Source organism: Helianthus annuus, chromosome 17 (genome assembly GCF_002127325.2).
Source record: "Helianthus annuus cultivar XRQ/B chromosome 17, HanXRQr2.0-SUNRISE, whole genome shotgun sequence".
Classification (NCBI taxonomy): Eukaryota; Viridiplantae; Streptophyta; class Magnoliopsida; order Asterales; family Asteraceae; genus Helianthus; species Helianthus annuus.
This window is the reverse complement of record NC_035449.2, coordinates 34,014,123-34,034,323: the sequence shown is the minus strand read 5'-3', so window position 1 is coordinate 34,034,323 and position 20,201 is coordinate 34,014,123. Positions and strand designations below refer to the sequence as shown.

At 33.5% G+C, this 20,201-nt stretch overlaps 1 protein-coding gene across 1 annotated transcript; it reads left to right on the top strand.

Annotated features, from left to right (window-relative positions):
• The first annotated feature begins 15,639 nt into the window (after positions 1 to 15,639).
• Positions 15,640 to 17,762, top strand: LOC110926043 (homeobox-leucine zipper protein HAT5). Its single transcript, XM_022169804.2, has 3 exons — positions 15,640 to 16,137; positions 16,219 to 16,553; positions 17,016 to 17,762. Exons 1-3 carry the CDS (start codon positions 16,038 to 16,040, stop codon positions 17,421 to 17,423), a joined length of 843 nt encoding a protein of 280 aa, XP_022025496.1. The 5' UTR covers positions 15,640 to 16,037; the 3' UTR covers positions 17,424 to 17,762.
• Positions 17,763 to 20,201: the final 2,439 nt, after the last annotated feature.

Here is a 20,201-nt window from a genome sequence, read left to right as displayed (position 1 = left end):
CCAAGCTTTGTAGTGGAAGAAAGAATGAAGAAAAGATGAAAAAAGGTGAGTGTGACTCACTTTTAGCACTTAGATAATTATGCCAAGAGATTGGAATTTATGGATGATTTGGGAGTGTCTTGGGAGTGATTAAGTGTTTAGAAAGTGAAAATGAGGTGTAGGAGGCTCATATTTATAATAGGATTGATTAGGTTAGAGTTAAATGAGTTAGAAGGTGATTGGAGGTGAAAAAGGTGACCAAAATGGACCAACCTGTGAGCTGGCAACGTGCTGTTGCAGATTGATCCCTCCGGAGCGTCGCGGGGGAAGACCAGGATCCTCCCGCGTGTCGCCTGGGGGTCCTGTCAGCAAATTTCCATTTTTGGCCCCTGAACTTTGTAATTAGGTTATTTTATGCCATAAATTTGCATTTTAACCCGTTTTTAGGTATTCAAAGTGTAATAAAGTATAGTATGAGTGTATGCAAGTATAGTTTGAGTGTTGTGAATGTATGTATGAGTATTAGTACGTGTTACAAGTGTCGGTTTGCAAGTAAACATGTATTTAAATGGTTGACGTAAGTATGACATGTATGTATAAAATAAGAATTTCATTATGATCGAGATCTCGAATTACAAAGTTGGAAATGATATATGAACATGACCTAACAATAATGACTTAGACCTAACAATAATCTCGCACCTCTCAGCTATTGAGAATTAGTAGAATACTTAATTTATTTAATTACCGAATATTACTTCTAAGGTATATTGCGCAATTAACCCTAAATATTAAAGATTTATTATGTGATATATACACTCACCAAAATCTAAAACCTAGCACGACTCTATTATGTGATAAAGACTGTCACCAAGATTCATGTGAAGCAATAAACAGTTTTCAAACAACTTTAAGCATGCATATACATCTAATCAATAATCAAATCGACTACAATTCATAAACAATCCATAAATATTAATTATCCCTTACAAAAATCAAAACTTTAGCAAATCATTCATCCAAGTCTAGGTAGTTAAAAGAATTTAGCTAAGAACCATAGCCACTAAAAAGAAACAAGTCTGAAATAATAAACAATCTATAGTATCAAGTTTGAAAAAACACAAAGTTATTAAAAACCGAACACTAATAAATTGCAAATCTGGACGTAAATCTAGATCGCGGCTTGAACCCTTGAACCAATTTTGTTCTTTTTTATCTTGAAAGCACCTTTTTTCTCTGTCTTCTTTCTGTTCGTCGAAGATCACTCCCAAAAGAATAATAACCTTGCGTCCAGAATGATATATGTAATGTTATTCCTTTGCGTCCAAGTATGTCTTTAAAAGCCACCTCCGACTTGAATTTTATATTTGCCCCTCATATATATACAATCTCCTCCACTCCTATAATATATGAAATTCCTTTTTTATTCCCTTCAAATCTCTTCAAAGGAAAATAATGGCCGCAACCTTATCTTTTTTCTAATTCGTCCTCCATAACAATAATAATAGTGAAGATTCTTTTTTTTTTCTTTGTAGTCGTCTTTGATAATAATAATAATAATAATAATAATAATAATAATAATAATAATAATAATAATAATAATAATAATAATAATAATAATAATAATAATAATAATAATATGGCAGCTTCTAACTTATAAAATACAGATAGTGGCCTCGGCCCACTCATAGAAAAATAACGGCAATTTTACTTCGGTAACTAGCGGTCTACTCTACTCAACTGGCTGGTTATCTCCTTTTTACTCATTTTCGCTCCATTTGCACCAGGACCTGCCAAAAGACAATATAATATAATATAATACTAAAACTAATAAAAACAAATAAAACTTATACAAAAAAATATACAATTTACACGGGACAAATATGTGTATTTTACCCCACATCAGGGATGAAAATGTAGGTATGTAAAAGTAGTTCGTTTGACTAAGGTGATTTGAGGCATCAATCGTAAGTATGAGTAAAACGTGAATGTGTGTGTATAGGCAAAGTGAGTTTGACTAAGCTTGAATAACTCGATGGATGGAGTGTTTTAAGAAGAGTATGACATAAGAAGAAAAGTTTTAGTGTAAAATAGAATGTATTTTGATGCAATGTGCGACCCGCACCGTAGATTGTAAGAAAAGTTTTTTTTATCGGTTTCAAATCGTATTAGTAAAATTACACGTTTGTAGAAAAATGTTTATCGATGAGTAACTAGGATGGTAAATATTTACGGTTTCAAAAGGTTTTTGCGGTATTGGGCCGACTAGTTAAAGTTTGTGTGTAATAAAGGATGAAAGGTAGTTTTAAAGGAAAGACATATTTTGACTGAACAGAGCTAGCGTGAATGTTTGTTAAAAATGGATAGGACATTTAGGCCGACTAACTACAACAAGGTTTGGGGGAAGCGTTAAGGAAATAATTGGGAATAATTGTGGCATGAGAGTGAATAAACGATTCGGTAGATGTATCCGAGGGGCAAGAATGGTATGGTTATCAGATAAAAAGCGGATATGAAGCGTTCGAGAGATGCTAGTGATAGTTGTAGCAGTTACGGCTAACGATTTTGAAGATGGGCCGATTGGTCATGAATGAGAGTAAGAATACAACTAATCTACTAAGATACTAAGTAGCCAAACAAGAATAACCCGGACGTGTCATACCCAACATGACAAATGTTGGAGACGAGGCTGGGTTAACTTACTTTGGGTCTAGGAAACTACTTAGTTGAACATGAACAAAACACCAAGTGAAGTGGTGGAAAAAATTTGGAAAGCCAAGACTTCCATGGTTCACACCTTTACAAAAACATAAGTCTCACCATATTAAAGATGATGAGCTTAGATGGTTTCATCACTTGTAGGTCATCTAATTAATTTACCTTTTAGTTTAAATCAAATCTCCAATGAACCTTTTACGTTTAATCTTATATTCAAACAAAAGTCTAATACTAATCATATCTTTTCATAGATATAATATCCTACTTATCCTATTTATCTAGGTTATTTAGAGTTTTACATAACATAACAACAATCGTTTTTGTTTTGTTTATTTTCAAATTTCAAGTGGCAACACGTTTTTATTTGTTTAGGAATTTCATTCATATGATATCATCTAAATATTTGTTTAGGAATTTCATTCATATGATATCATCTAAAGTCTAAAGAAAAGGTTTATAGCCATTAAAAAATAAGAATTAACAGGTTTATAACTTGGTGAACGTTGTATTAAAGTTACAACTCTTATAAAGTTACATTTGTTAAAGTATGTACCTATTATAATCGTCCATTGTATGGTCTCAGCTACATGCCACGGTTGACATATTAAAAGCTATACGATATTATTAGTGGCGGACACAGAAATTATTTGTTGTAGGTGTGGATGAGGTGTTCAATCATATATTCAAAGGGTTCGGTCGGGTTTTTTTTTCCTTAAAATATACACTAATTTTTTTTTTTAAAAAGATGAGTCCGCCCGAAATATAAATATTGACAACTTGCATCTACTTGTTTAAAATATCTATACACTAGTTAAATCATGTCACTTCATGATTTTAATATATAAAGTACCCAGTATTTGCTAAATAATTGTACAAACTATAGTTACGTTGATGAGAGAGCTAAGAAAATAAATAAAATATCACTTACTTTATTTTTTAATGTGTCTCTTTCTAGGGTGTTAATAATATTATATTGGTACCTTAACGAATAGAAAGGATGCCCACTGAAACTGAATTCCCTCCTAATCGGGAGTCTTATTACTACATAATTTATAAAAGGGTAAATTACACTTTTCGTCTTTTATGTTTGTATTGAATTGCAATAGATAGCCTTTAACATCAATAATTACAGTCATAATCCTATATTTGGAAAACTCGTTACATGTTTCGTCCTTTGACTGTAACCTGATTAAAATTTTCAGTTAAGTATAGCATGTGCAAGGCACATGAGCGTAAGTTAGTAATTTTACTACTTCTCTTTTCAACCAATCCCTACCACCACCAAATCCAGCCACCACCACCACCAAATCTGACTACCACTATTGTATTTGAAATTACACTACGATTAACCCTAATTCCCAAATCAGCATGAACACAACAACCCTAGATTACAAATCAAACGAATTATCAGAGATTAAGCCTCTGATCATATAAATTGATATAGGGCTTTAGATCTCGCTGCAACAAAACATTGAAACAAGAATTAAGGGTACAATTGCGAAGAAGGAGAAGTGCAATGAGATTGGCCGGAGTTTGTGGTTTCCGGTGACAATTTCGACGAATCTTGGATCGAGCACAGGAGTACAATAGATCAAATTGGAAGTGTGAGGAAGTTTGTAAAAGGCTCGACAATGATTTTGTGTGTTCTATTTATACAGTTCGATGAAGAACAGTTTGAAGTAGAAGTCAACACCATACGACAACCACCACCCCATAGAATTTACTGGTGGCTTGATCGCCGGTTCTTGAAACCTCTCAGCCGCCAAGACGGTCGTTGGGAGGATGGATCCTTACTGTTGTTCTATAACCACTGCCATCTTCTAGATCCAACACCGCCAGGGTTTGAACACAACCTCGGTATGTGGTGGTAGTAGTTTTATGCAACCATCATTCGACCGATTCAGATTGCAACAGAGACAATGTTGGTGGTGCAGCGATGGAGGTGTTGTAGGGACTGCAGCGGTGGCGGTGGTGTAGGGACTGCAACGATGGTTGTTGTAGGGGCAGGTGGTTGTGGTGACAGGTGGTTGGTTTGGTGGACGGTAGTGGTGGGGCTTGGTGGACGAATTTGGTGGTGGGGGTTACTTCTAGGATACAGTTGTGGTGGTGGGACTTGGATAGTAGTTGAACCCTAATTTTGGAAGATGGTGAAAGAGTAGGGGTGCAAACGAGCCAAGCTACTCGGGCTCGGCTCGAAAAAAAAGCTCGAACGAGCTGAGCTTAAACGAGCTCGAGCTCGATTCTAAAAACAAGCTCGTTTAGTAAACGAGCCCGAGCTTCTCTTATCGAGCTCGAGCTGGCTCGCGAGCCTAAACGAGCTTTCTGTATATATATTTTTTATTAATATATTAAATATATATTTATATATTAATAATTACCATTTGTATAAATATAAAAACATAACTAAATTATATGTATAATAATAATTATAATTAATATAAATTAATTAATAAATACTAAACGAGCCGAGCCCGAGCCGAGCTCGAGCTTGAAAAATTACCTTCGAGCCGAGCTCGAGCTTTAAAAATAAAGCTCGAATCGAGCCGAGCTCGAATCGAGCTTTCATATGTTAAACGAGCTCGAGCTCGAGCCTGGTCGAGCTCAGACTCAGCTCGGCTCGTTTGCACCCCTATGAAAGAGAGGTTTATAAAGTGGGATGAATCAAGGGTAAAAGGACATATATGTCCTCACATGGAAATCGTGTGATGTAATTTAACGTTTAATTTTAACCTGGTTAGTGTTAAAGGACGAAACGTGTAATGGGTTTTCCAAATAAAAGATTGTGACTATAATTATTGAAGTTAAAGACTATCCATTGCAATTCGGTACAAACATAAACAGGGCCGGCTTTGAGCCCGGCAAACCCGTGCCGACGCCCGAGGTCCAAAATTTTCAAAGGGCCCGAAAAGTCTTTATAAGCTTTTATATATTTATGAAATTATATATTTATTATATTTATCCGTTTATTATGCATAAAAGTATTGGTGGTGTATTGATAAAAACCATCTCAAAATGATGTAAAGGTCTCAAGTTCAAGTCTTTGTTCCATCACTAAGTTTTTATTTTTGTAATTCATTTACTTTTAACCATAATTTTGGGCCCAATACTTTTCGTCGCCCGAGGCCTAATTTTTTTCAAGAGTTTTCGGAGACGGCTCTGAACATAAAGGACGAAAAGTGTAATTTACCTTTTATAAAAATTAGAGAAAGAAAAACCACAAGCCCATCACGTAACCTTCCATGTACCACTCTGCCAATCGAAACTGACCAGCCCAACCCATATCCATGATCCTACTGCTCTTACGAATAATTGGGCCTTTTAAAAATTCCATTGGTCAAGGTTGGGCTATCTGTGTCACCCAAGTGTGGAAAAATACCCTTCCAAATTTGAGCCCATATTTCAATTTCCAATTTTAGAAATTGAATTTCTGGTGACCCAAGATATAAATAGTATATGGCAAACGGTTTGTCTTTGTATGCAGGGGCACCGCTTAAGAGGGGCCGCCGAGGGGGGGGGACTTTTCGCTCAGTAGTGTTATATATGTAGTTTTCGTATAGAAGTTTTTGGGTATATACGTTTCGACCCCTCGATTCTACAGAAATTTTTGGGTATATACATTTTCGACCCCCCCCCCCTCCCCCGGTCTTCATTGTCAAACTTCGCCACTATTTGCATGAAGCTGTTATAGCGTTGTTTCCTTGTTTCTTTGATCATTTTATAGACTTTAACTTAATAAGTATTTGCTATTATGTTAAAATAGAGTAACGTGACCAAAATGTCTTCTTGCAGCCATATTTCCATAATCAAAATATATTTCATAATAAAAGCAATCCATAAATGTAAATTTAACTTTAATTCATATCTTATCAAAATGATTTATGTTAGGATAAGATGATGAGAATGTGAATATGGCTTTAAGCCTAAGATTCATTTCAAGTTCCTAAGTTGGAGTTTCGGAAAGAGATTAGAAAAAAAAAAGATTAGGGGATATCTTTTACAGAAGGAATTTTACGGACGGTAATATTAGTGGATTAAGAATCGTACGGATTTTTTATTTTCAACATGAATATTTACAAAAAATCATATATTTTTTTATTTACCGTCATAACCGCATCAACATTTAAATCTTTTGCTTTAAACTATATAATACATATGATATGATGATCATATAACCACATGTCACACTCTCTTTTACTTTCTCATTTTTTTTAAGACATTAAATCACTATGTATAAACGTATTATATGATTCTTAAAATTATTTACTTAATAGATGGCCATCCTCGTAATGGCTTAAGTTATATACTTTGTTTATTTTTCATATAAAAAAAGATAATAAAAGCTATATTATACAATTTATTTAGTAATGACCAAACGTTTGATGAGACGGTTCCAATACCTCTTGAATGAGTTCAATCATAGTCTCTTTGATATATTTTTTATGACTTCTTATTTTTAGAAAACTTTGTAACTGATCCTAATCCATTAATTTATAATTCATTATTTCCATTTTCCAATACCGCTTGAATGAGTTCAATAGTCATTCAATAGTCGTTTAACTCTACAAAAGTATTTTGATGAAATCGTGACCATTTTATTTTGGTTGTTGTCTCTATGATTCGAATATCCTTGATTATCTTTCAAAATTAATCCTTTATTATATTTTATCACAATCAATTAATTCGAAGATCTTCCATTATCATCCATATCTGTGATTCTTCCACTCTCGAATATTATTTTTTATTCATAGTACTAGTTATTATATATTGTTGAGTTTTTTCAACTCTTTACTCATATATCGTCTATCTCTGATCTCAAATCTACATATATTTTCACAATAACCCTATTTCATTTCAAATCCATTAATTACATATTTGAAGAACGCAAAACTTTAACATTAGATATGGATGCATATGTATAACCTTGTTTTATTGGTTATATAAATGTGTAAATAAACTATATGGGTTAACTTTGTACAATAGTAAACAAGTTTCGAGAGTGTTCTAATTAGGTCACTCATAATTTTTTTTGTTCCAATTAGGTCATTCATGTTTCATTTGATGTTTCAATCCTAGATATTTTACCTAAATAGAAGGTCATCCATCCTACATGGCATTTATTTAGGTTTTTTATTTAAAAAAAATTGTTGACATGGCACATTAATGGCAAATGGATTAGAAAAAAATGCCGAATAGGTTTAATTTTTTTTTTAAATTGTAGAAAAGTTAAAAAAATGCGAAAAAAAATTAAAAAATGTGATTTTTTTTTTCAAAATATCTAAAAAAGTTATAAATGAAGATAAACAACTAAGGATATAATTTCAACGATTTGTAATATTTGATCCTTTTGGGTTTTGATTTTGTTTTGATTTATTATATTTCTTTTTTTTATTCCATGTCATCATGTTTTTTTTTTTAAAAGTTAAATAAGTGTCAAGTAGGACTATGATCTGCTATTCAGGTAAAATCTCTAGCATTAGAACACCAAAATAAAGTAGAATGATCTAATTGGAACAATAAATTTTATCAGTGACCTAATTGGAACACTCCTAAAACTTCATTACTATTCTGTGACATATTCCCTTTAGATATATGTGAAAGTTTTACATAGGTGTAAACAAATTATTTACATACATGTAAATGTACCATATACCTATTTACGTAACTGAAACTACTACTATGAAAAAACGATTACACATATGTAGAAACAACAATATGGAAATTATGAAACAAGAAACCAAAAATGGAAGAAGTGTATAATCGAATGCAATATTATGAACTTGAAAATCAGATGAAGTCATGGAACCGATTGTAACACTCGTCTTCGAAGTAATTATGAAGCTGATTGCAATGTGTGTTCGAGTGAGATTGCTAATGATTATAAATTTTTATTTTATTTTCATCGTATCCAAATGACCCGGGTTCAAGCAAACACCTCTAGTGCATCATCTAACCCATCTACGGGTATATGGACACCAAGACTAACTAAAGGAACAAATTTACCTGTAAATTGGCTGAAAACAAAGGAGGAAATATTATACGGGTATGGTCCCAAAAAGTCGCGCAGACCAATCAGGTCGCGTACGAGACCATACTCCTAATACATCAATCTAACAAACCTACAGACCCCGCGCCGACTAAATAGGTAAAATCTAAGTCGCGCGCGAGGCCTAAGCAAGGTAAAGGGTCAGATCCTACACTTAGCGTCCTGGATGAAAACCCTCACTCCCTAGACCTTGCGCCGGCTGTATCGATACGCTTCCAACAGGTTGTATCATATCGTGCTCCACGGTCAACAATCGTGCAGGAGACAAGAAGGTACACAAGGACGCCTACATGGCACCAGTCAGGGGGCGGCGACACCTGCCCCATGATCTCCACTCACCTGCTGATGTCAGGGAGACAACCAGGACGACAACCTGGACACGTGGATCCACTCAAGGTGCGCCAGCTCCGGTGACCTTCTAGAAACACTAACGGTCATCATAGAAGAGACAAAAAGGATATTCCTTATTGTCAACACCAGTCCCAAGGCCCATAAGCTCATCTCCTTCTACACTACTCCGGCTATAAATAGGGACCTTCATGTACATGTTTATTAATTCTGTTCTCTGTTCTCTCACCATTAACACACACGTATTTCCTCAAAACAAATACTTATTCTCATGCCGAAGAGTGGTTAAGAGGGAAACCCCCATATTCCCCTCTTAACGAGCTTAACGGGGTGTTGATTGTTTTGCAGAAAGATCAAGGCTTTAGCTCAGGAAGGATTAAGAAGATTAACCTCCATGGTCGAAACATAAACCAAACTAATAAACCTACAATTAGTTCCGTGTTTCTTCACTAAAAAAAATAATAAACAATGTACATTTTTTTTTGTATGATATGATACGAGTATATATTTTTTTTTACAATATGATTTGAGAACTTGTATACATGTGGGTCTGCGTGTTCATTCTCTTTTTTTTTTTTTTTTTTTTTTTTTTTTTTGTGTGTGTTTTTTTTTTTTTTTTTTTTTGACAATTTGTACTTATCAATTGTTGATCTTGTATTTTCAATTTCACTCTCACTCTTGGGCTTCATTTGGATAACGGAACTCATTAGAATCCGAGTTGGAAAATAGTTCAGTAAAAAATGTGTTTATTTGGTAGGAGGTAGAACTGAAATTGGAAAACTTTCTTCCGAATTCCATAACCTCCATTTTCCTCCTATAAAAGAATACCAAAATACCTTCTTATACCATCAAAACCGAGGCCAAAAGATTATTATAAGAGTCTGAACCATTTAACAACCAAACGCAACCATAAACATTATAAACCGTTGATACTAAAACATAAATCGCAGCCGAAAGCGATCATGATGATTGAGAAACCTTAATTTGAAGTATGAAATCTACATTGAATTTCAGTCAAAGTTCTCAATGGAATAAGTTAATACCTTTTATAAATTTATCAACCACACACGTTACCATTTTTCAATTGAATTAGTTCACTTCATGTACTTTAAATTAGAATTCTTGTCAAACATTCAGATTCCAAATAAAATATTGTGTTAACCAAACCTTTTATTTCTAGTATACAAATATTGTAGTCAACAAAATTTATATAGAAGTTAATTTTATCGGTATGTCTTTTTGTATATATCCCGATATTTCTAAATTTAATATTCTGTTTGAGTACTTATTTTAGTAAAAGCAAAAAAGCAGGTGAGGCTATAGAAAAGGAAAATGCATCCAATTTGGTCACCTTGCAAGGATAACGTTAGCACTTCGAGAAATATATTTTAATTTTATATTTATAATGAATATTTTTTATTTCCATTTGGTGATCATAAACAGTATTCACATAGACGACACGACATTGAATAAAAGTAGCTTTGAAAGAGGGATACGACACTGTAGCTGTATTTGAAATTTTAGGTTTAAAATATGGTTGTAAGTTATGTACATATCATTATATGGATCTTATATTAGTTGTAATAAAAGAGATGTTGATGTTAAAACTATATAAATATAAACCATTAGTTTAATAGCATGATATCTAATAGGTAAAACCGTAAAAGTCTTGATTATATATCTTTTTTTTTTTGAACTGCAAATTTGGATCACTGACGGATCAGTGTAGTATTATCGTGCCACCAGCGGAACCACCCGATCATATCCATCTCCACTAGGCATAATGCCTATACACCAATTCAGGAGGAAACTCAATAAATATGGGAAAACCCACCCCTTGTGGGAATCGAACTCAGGACCTATTGATCCCAAAGCTTTATCCCACCCCCAAGATGTCACTAAGCTATAAAGTCATGGGCTTGACTATATATCTATAGGTTTTTCCGGCGTGTTTTTTCAATTAACCCTATATATTGAGTCATATAAAGCTTGTATGTCTTATTTCCCGTCGCAAGGATCTTTACCATTAAAAATGACTTTCGAAAAGATAATGTCGTCCGAGAGTGAAAAGTGTTGGAGCTTTGTCAAAAGGCACTTGCCTTGAGGAATGTTGTCTCACGAGTTGTAACGTCTTAACTGAAAAAAACCGAAAGGGAAAATATATCGATCATCAGAACAACTTTCACTGAATTTTTGATGTTGGTTATTACAATCACACATGTAATGTTCCAAATGGACCTTATGCTTTCACATTTTTGTAACTCTATTTGATGCAACTTCGTGATGCCACGTGACGCCATTTGATTGACCTAGAACACACACTCATCGTCATCTTTTGCGAATGACAATAAATGGATCTATATATGAAAGTGATCGATGCCAAATTAATCTTCATCTTGAAGACTTATTTACTTTAGAACCTAATCTTTTGACACTTTAACTTATCTAACTCTATAAGTTAGTATCTTCATCGTATAAGTCATTTAACGTGTTTCTTCCATTTTTTTAGTTTTATAAAAAACGCTTTTGATCCTTATCCACAATCATTATGATTGTAAAAAGTTAAGTCCCATATTTTAAATGATTGTACGCCTTTGTTGGATAATTATCATATTTAATTGGTCGAACATAATTAATTATCTTGATCTTCATATCAGGTTAAGTTAGGATGTGAATCGTGTTGGGTTGACGGGTTAAAATGTGTAACCCGTATCTAAACACGAGCCACAGAAATTTGAGTCAACCCGAATACGACTTGTTTAACTCATATTTTCAAACGAGTCAAACATGCATGTTGACAAGTTATAAGTACCTAAGAGGGTTGTTGGGTTGTAAATCAGTTTGCGTTAACGTGTTTAATGAGTGAGTATAAGTGTGACAAGTATATAATACGATATTACGATTTGGTTAAACTAGCATTATCAAACCATGTGTAGTCATAAAACCCTTTTGGGGGCGTTATGCGATAAGTGGCACGCCACTTCATAGAGAGGTTTTATGGGACGTTATATCACTAAATGGTGTAGTCATAAAGCCCCTACCTCATCGTTACTCAATTATTAATTTTCATTTTTTATAATTAATTTCTGACTTTATAAAGTTAAAAACCATTTCAATAAAATAAAATAAAAACTCAGATTATATTTTTTTCGATTCGCTCCTTTTGTGCCAACGTCATCTTCAACGCTTTTCCGGTTAGGTGGTTGTGCGGTTTCGAGTAGAATTCAAAGTCATGAGCCCATTGTCTATCCCCGTATAATCTCGGTCACTTCCCGGTTCTCTTCCATACGTTTAGTCCCTAGTTCGTGTATGTCTTGAAGGCGTCGGTTTATCTCCGAAAATGCATTAGTCATTTCGGATCCCATCGACAATGACTCGGGCCTTTTCGATCTTGCACCGCTTCTTCTTCCGGCGCGTCGTGGTAGTTCTTCCGCCGGCTCTTCCTCCGGAATATCATTGTTTACGTCGGGTTTCGAGCGTTGGAGGTTGGCGTTTCGGGTTCACCCGACTCATTGGTTTTCGATCTCTTTGACGGCCTTCTATTTGTCGACCGACCGGAAGGAGTTCCTACTGTAGGGACGTCGGCCCATTTGGGGCTATTCCGAAGAATTTGCCAACACTTCAAGTACGGGAAATTACGTATCCGGAACGACCTCGGGCTCGCGTAGTTGTGAGCTGAATGCTTGTGCCAATCCGAATGCTTGAGACGACCTCATTCGGCCCATGTTTTGATTCGGGTTCCAACCGTATAGATTTGGGTCCTATGAGAGTGGTTGGTTCAATAGGTTCATGAACCCGGATTGATGTTGATTAAAATCGATAAAACCAGATCCGTATGGGGTGGGTCGAGTGGGAACCGAAGAAATGGGACGGCTAGGATTGCTAGTTTGGTTCGTGTCCGCACTCGAACGCAGAGGAATAAAAGCACGGTTGAAGGGATGCATTGTATAAAAATTTTAGATTTTTATAAAAAAAAGGTAGAGATAAGAGGGTTTAAGAGTGTGTTTAGTGTGATAAATTTAAAAAAATAGGAGAGATGGGGAATATTTATAGATATTAAAAATGAATTAATTTTTTTTTTATTTTTGATCGTTGCCAAAGGTCGATTTTTCAAAATCAAACAAACATCACGCCGCTATTGTCATCGCGGCTTCACCCTTTTTCACCCCATGGCGCCGCCCGCAGCGGTGTTCCGCAGCACTATGGGGCGCTATGCTGGAATCTCCCGTAATATGCCGCCCCATTACACAATACCTCATGACTAACAATATAAAAGATTTTTCTTAAAACAAAATGGAAATAATTTAGAGTAAGTATATTAAATTAGAAATCCGAAGAATTTTTCTGAAAGTACGGAAAATTTTGGAAATAGATTGGCAATTGCAGGTTTATCTTCAATAGCGGCGCAGCTTGTTGCTCGCCTACCTGCCATTAGTTTGTAATTGTATTTAACTTGTTCCTAGTGTTTATTTAATAAAAAAAAAGTATAAAAGCTTTATTTTTTAAAATACTTAAACTGGTAACAGTTCAACCCAAATTGAACATGTTTTTAAAACAAGTTAACCTGAATCCGACTTGTTTTTCAAACAGGTCGAGTTAGTCGACCGAAAGCTTATTTTTTTTCCGCCCCTAGTTAGGGTGTTGGACGGTGGTATGAAGCCAAATGAGCCAGTTGGAGCCGGAGGTTTGGGGGGCAGCGCGCTGGCTGGCTCTGCGAAACTAACATGGCTTAAAATAGAAAACAAAATCGAATAATAGGTGGTGACTCATCCTCTTTCTCGAAAATGACTGATTTGACCTCTATGTTTTTATATTCCTCCTACTATGCTCATCCTATTTTATATTGATTTTTTTAATTTAAAATTTTAGACAAGATTTGTATTTCACAAAACTATTTTAATTGTTGATTTGATATCTAAGTCTAAACCTCGATAGAAAATGAACTTACACCCTTATTAATAAGAGTGTAAATTAGGAGCAGCTCGTAACCTATTAAAAATTGAGACGAGTTTAAACGTTAATTGAAGAAGCTTGTTTGATAAAGAAGTCTAAACCGAAGCTTTAAAGTTTATATATTGAGTTTTATTAGGCTATGAGTCTAAACAAGATTATTATGTATTTAAATTTGTAATTATTTTATAAAATAAATATATAGTACTTAACAAATATTATTATGTATATAGGTAAATAAACAAGTGAGACCAACATCAAGCTTAAGATTGAGATTGAGAATGAGATGGAGCTTGATTATGAGCCTGGCATACGACAACTTGATTCGGCTCATTTATATCCCTATTTGTGAAGTAAAATGTATTATATAGTTTGAGGCAATAATTATTAACTTGAACTTTTTAGAAATTCTTATCAATTTTTTATAGCGAACAAGTGTTACATTTTTCAGAAAGGTTGGTCACTATCCTCACTTTCTCTCGTGTATAACTTTTTTTTTCTTTACTCATATTTACGTATCCTTTATAAAGATTCAAAATATTGGAAATTCAGAAACTAAAAATGAACCCATTAAAAGAGATATTATTTTTTTATGCTTTTCAAAGAAAATGTTTTTTTTTTTGTGAATTGTGACTTTCGGTTTCAATTTTTTATTCTCTTAATTTTAGGACCACACAAGTCAATCTTTAAGCTTATAAATATTTTCTTGCCCATACCTTCGATTTATTCATTTAATTCCCTTTACTACACAACTTCATATCATTCCTTCAAAATAAAAAGAACAAATAAAACAGATTAAAAATCTACATTGCGTACTAATATACTAATATGGTTATTTCAAGTTTTTTTTTTAAATGAAGAGATCAGATCTCATTTAATATTGCAAATTAATACATCAAAATAGACGGCAAACGAAGAATAAGTTATATCATTATCCTTTTTGAATGACCAAAAAAACGTATATAATTATCGCTGTTATCCTCTTTGAATGACCAAAAAAAAAGTACATAATTATCATCAATTTATCATGTTCACCCGTAACATTGAAACTCGCTACCCCGTCAACCCGTTATAATTGTCACTCAGTAATTCAAGCTTGTTTCATATAAAATTAAATTAAATATACAAAAATAACTTTAACACTGTCGATTTAAGGTGAACATCTGAACTGAGTCGTGAACCGAATCAATCAATGGGATGTAATCGGTTTGTATACTATTTCATTGAAATCCGTTAAAATTGAACCGAACTGAACAAAACCCAGTTTCAAAACAAACTAAGGGGTTGTTTGGTTCGATCAGAGCAGGTCTGACTGGACCTCTTACCCGGTCATATTTGTGTTGAAGTCTGACTGAGTCAGACTCATTTTGTCTATTTTTGCTCCATTCAGATGTGAACCAAACAGGCTGAGGTCTAACCGAATCAGATCCTCACCTCTTAATTGACCCAGTCAGATGCAAACAAACAACCCCTAATTCGTCTCTCCTCAAAAACTAGTTTAAACCGAACCAATTTAGGCAAAAGCTTAAGTTGACCAAAATCGAACCAGTTTGGACCAAAACCGGGTTTATATACCATACAATATACATGTTTATTAATTTGATCATCAACAAATGTCAAATAATCTCCCGGTGTAAAAAAACCTCTTTTCCTGGCCCATTCCTTGATGTTCTTATAAACCCCATCAAGCCCTTCTCCTCCCCCACACAATATTCTCTCTCTCCATCTCTCTCTCTCTCTCTCACACACACACACTCACACACAGAGACTCAAACACTCTTTTCCTCTCACACTAAAACAAACATTTTTACATGTTTTTCATAACCCAAATCAGCTTGTGATTCATGGGTGTGATCTCTCTCCACCATCACATGCTTGTAATTCTAATCACTTGCTTTTTTAGACACAAGCCCCATCTCCCACTCATCCTCTAACTTTGACCCATTTTATAAAAAAGTCAAACTAGAAATTTCAAAAAAAAAAAAAAAAACATAAACCAATGGAGGGTGGAATCATGTTTGAAACTTTGCTCCAAAACCAACGACTTAACTTTTCTTCTGATGAGTTTAACTCCCCATGGGTTCCCAACTCATTTCAAGGTAAATATAATTCTATATAATTAATAATATTTAGTTGAAAAAAAGTATATGTTACTAATATGTTCTTTTTATATGTGACAGGAGACAAAACAAATACAAAAGAGTACAACTCTGATGAGGACTATGAAAACTGTTTTAGGCAGCCGGAGAAGAAAAGAAGGTTGACCGTTGACCAAGTTAAGTGTCTTGAAAAGAGTTTTAAAGAGGAAAATAAGCTTGAGCCAGAGAGGAAAAATAAGCTAGCTAAAGAGCTTGATTTGCAGCCTAGACAAGTTGCAATTTGGTTTCAGAATCGTCGAGCACGGTGCAAGACGAAACAACTTGAAAAAGATTATGAGATTTTAAACACAAGTTATGATAAACTTAAATTGGAATATGATTGCCTCCAGAAACACAATGACAAGTTGAAACAAGAGGTATGGATTATGATGGTAGTAGTATATGCATTTATACGTTTATACTTTATAGTTATAGTGTTAGGATCATATACAAACAGTTTGTTCGGTGCGAATCCTATGAAGAAAAAAAAAACATGCGGTGACATTTTTGTAAACAGTGTAATTACAGTGCTAAAATAGAAGTAGAGTAATTATTATTACGCTACAAAACTGCATCATAATGATAGTTACTCTACTTTTAAATTGAGTGATAATCACTCTAGTGTTTTTTTTTTAATTTAAAATATATATTACTTTTATTAACATTCAAACTTGCCAAGTTACATCAAAACAAAAGGTAGACGGGCAACAAGCTGCGCCGTCACCCCTTTCTGAATTGCAAACCCTGATCTAGTGTTTTACACCAAAATCTATTTGTACTAGATTTCACCCAAATTATGTGTTTATATGTTTCTTAATCATTTTTTTTGTCACTTATAGGTACAAATGCTCAAAGAAAAATTACAACAAAAGGAGAAAGGGGAAAAAGATTTAATCCCAAATGAATTTCCCTCAAGAGAATTGGATTCAAATGTTCAAGAAAGAAATCCAATTCAAACTTGGAGTAATGAACCAAAAATGGTGATATGCAAGCAAGAATATGCGAATTCGGTTTCAACGAAAAGCGACATAATCGATTCGTATAGCCCCGATGGGAACCATTCTTCATTTCTAGAGCCGTGTGATTCGTCGAATGTATTTGAAAACCAATCTGATTTTTCGCAAGACGAGGAAGATAATCTGACTATTCTTAGGTGTCCGAAGATCGAATACGAGTCGTATATTGACCCTAATGAGGGTTCTTTAGGATACCCAATTAACGATCAACCCTTTTGGCTTTGGCCTTAAACGTGTCTATTTTGATGGGTGTTTGATCAAGATTCTAAGTTGAGGGGTGTTTAGGGTAACCCTTTTGGTTTTAGCCTCAAAATTTCCATTTAGTAAAAGGCTTATGATCAAGATTCTATGTTGAGTGTTCATTGGAGCAAAGGGTACCCTATTAAAAACCTTTAGGTTGTTTCCTTAAAATAATGCATGTGATCAAAATCCCATTAAATTTCTAGGCATTGATCAATATTTATGTAGGAACCTTCTCTTGTACTTAGAGATAGATGCCAATAATATTGTCCTTTTTTAATATTTAACCATACATATTATATAAGATGTTTTCCTTGTGTTGTGATTTTATTTTCGTTTGTTTTGAATGCTAAATTATATGTCTACAAACGTCTAAAAATAAGTCTAGTAATAAAAATGAAGCACATATCGTTAAACCTGTGTACAATCACTCTTTTCTTGTTTTTTTTATTACATTTATTGGTTTTTTTTAAGTCCTCACACCTAAAAGAGTTGTTTGGTGTTGTCTTTTGTGTCGGCATATCTTAGTTCTTGTTTGAACCGAAAAAATGTAACAAACCAAATTAGCCAATTTAGTTATATAATGTTTTCCAGTCATGATTATAAAAATATTATAGTGGCATTAGCCTTTATATGTAATGAATTTGAATACACCTTTTTATATCAAATCGAATATTCTTGCACTATGGTCATCTTATCTACTATAATATTTGAAGTTTATACATATACATAGAACGTTTCATTTTCAGTATCAAAAAAGAGATCATTTAAATTTGTTTATATTGTTATTATAAAGGTTTTGACTTGAAATGTAATTATCATATAAATTAAACAAAGTAAATTACTTTACATGTATACTTAACACTAAGAATTTATGCATGGATCACCCATTGAACTCATCGGTTCCATTTGAAATTCTTATAATATTATTTACAAAACTATTCCACAAGATATAAAAAATATGCTTCATAAGTTTATTACTGTTAAAATTATTATAATATGTATTTACAATTTATTCCAACTTTATCATGACATTAAAAAATTATATAAAAAACAACGGTTGGAAAATAGACTATTATATATTTTGTCTATTTATTTAATGGTATATGACAACATAGTTTTGAAATCTAGCGCAAAAAAAAAGGCTGTGAAGAAAATGAGGGCTCCTTCCCTTTGAAAGGTCAAGTTCTATGAATGCTTCACTTGAATATATATTATTTTTCTAACAAAGAAAATGACATTTTGCCTACTAACCCTGTTCATTGTGTTGACGTTTTTGTTTTCAGTGAGTATTTAAATTAGTTTTTGAAATGTTTATTGAAAAAAAATCTTGGCCGATGATCTAGTTTTCTTTTTTAAATCAGATTATATTTTTATTTCCTGCAAAAATTAAAATGGTTTTGGTTTAGGAATAAAAAGATGCTAAAACTTATGGTGAAGGTGTATTTTTTATATTTTGTTATATCGTTGCTACAACTATGGTTTAACTGTCGGACGATGAGCCTATAAACAATGTTAAAGGGTTCTCCCGGTTACTTAAAGAAGAGAATCGTTGGTTTGACTAATAAACTACATGAGAAAATCGACCTTTGGTCTTTTCGGAAATCATTTAATAAATGTAACAATTTCAATCACTTAATTTTCAGAAAACTTCTAATGAGGCCCGACACCAAAGGCGCAAGTCCTCACACTTGAAGAGGTTGCCCAAGACGGGGGACGATAATATCTTCCCTTAGTAACGTGTATTGCATGAGTTAGTGAGTGAGTAATACATAACTATCATGTAATGTTGTGTAATACTTATCAATCTATTATAGTTGTGTAATACATAACTATCATGTAATGTTGGCTATGATAATTATGTAAAACCCTACAAATGCACTATATGTTCTGACTTGGGTTGGGTCATCAACATCGTTTATGTTCGCAGACGTAGATGATTTTTTGCCATTAAATTTATCCGGGTCTTCGAGCTTTTGTTGCTCTTTAAAAAACATTTGTTAGACTATCTCCAATGCTAAGGCCGTCCTTAGGCGCCCTTAACTGGCTAGTCAGTTGTCACATCATATCCTTACAAATCCTTAAAATCCTTACGCATTCAAACATCCTTATATATCCTTATATTTTCCATATCACTACCTATTTTTTCTTTAAATTTTATAACTTAGTAATAAATTTTATTACTTAATAAATTATCAAAATGCATTTTAATGATTAAATAATTAATATAAGTAAATAACTAACATTAACTATATCTTAAAGAGAAAGGTCGGTGAGACCTTTCTCTTTAAACCTTCACCTTTTAATACATATACATACTAACCCTCAATCTTTAACAACTTTTCTTTTTTAACCTTCAATATATGACAACCTTCATATATTGTGATAATACTGAAGCCAAATAATAATCATTAATATTCTCATAATGATTTATATGAAGCGTAATAATAATCATTTACATTCTCATAATCTTTTGTTTAGAAAAATAAAACAAACGTTAATCAAAATACTTTACAACCATTACGAAACTAGAGCAATTCTTACATTTTTGTCATAACAGTTCTTACATATCTTTTTATTTATTTATAACCAAGTTATTGTTACTAATGCAATATGTATAACAAAGTAAAAAACGTGTCACATCACGTGTGAGCATCACACGTTAATGTCATCATCGTATCCCATATAACGAAGTTACTGACGTGACGTTGCCGCCGCAACGCGCGGCACCGGCTAAAATCTAGTTTAAACGAAAAGCAAAGTAGATTT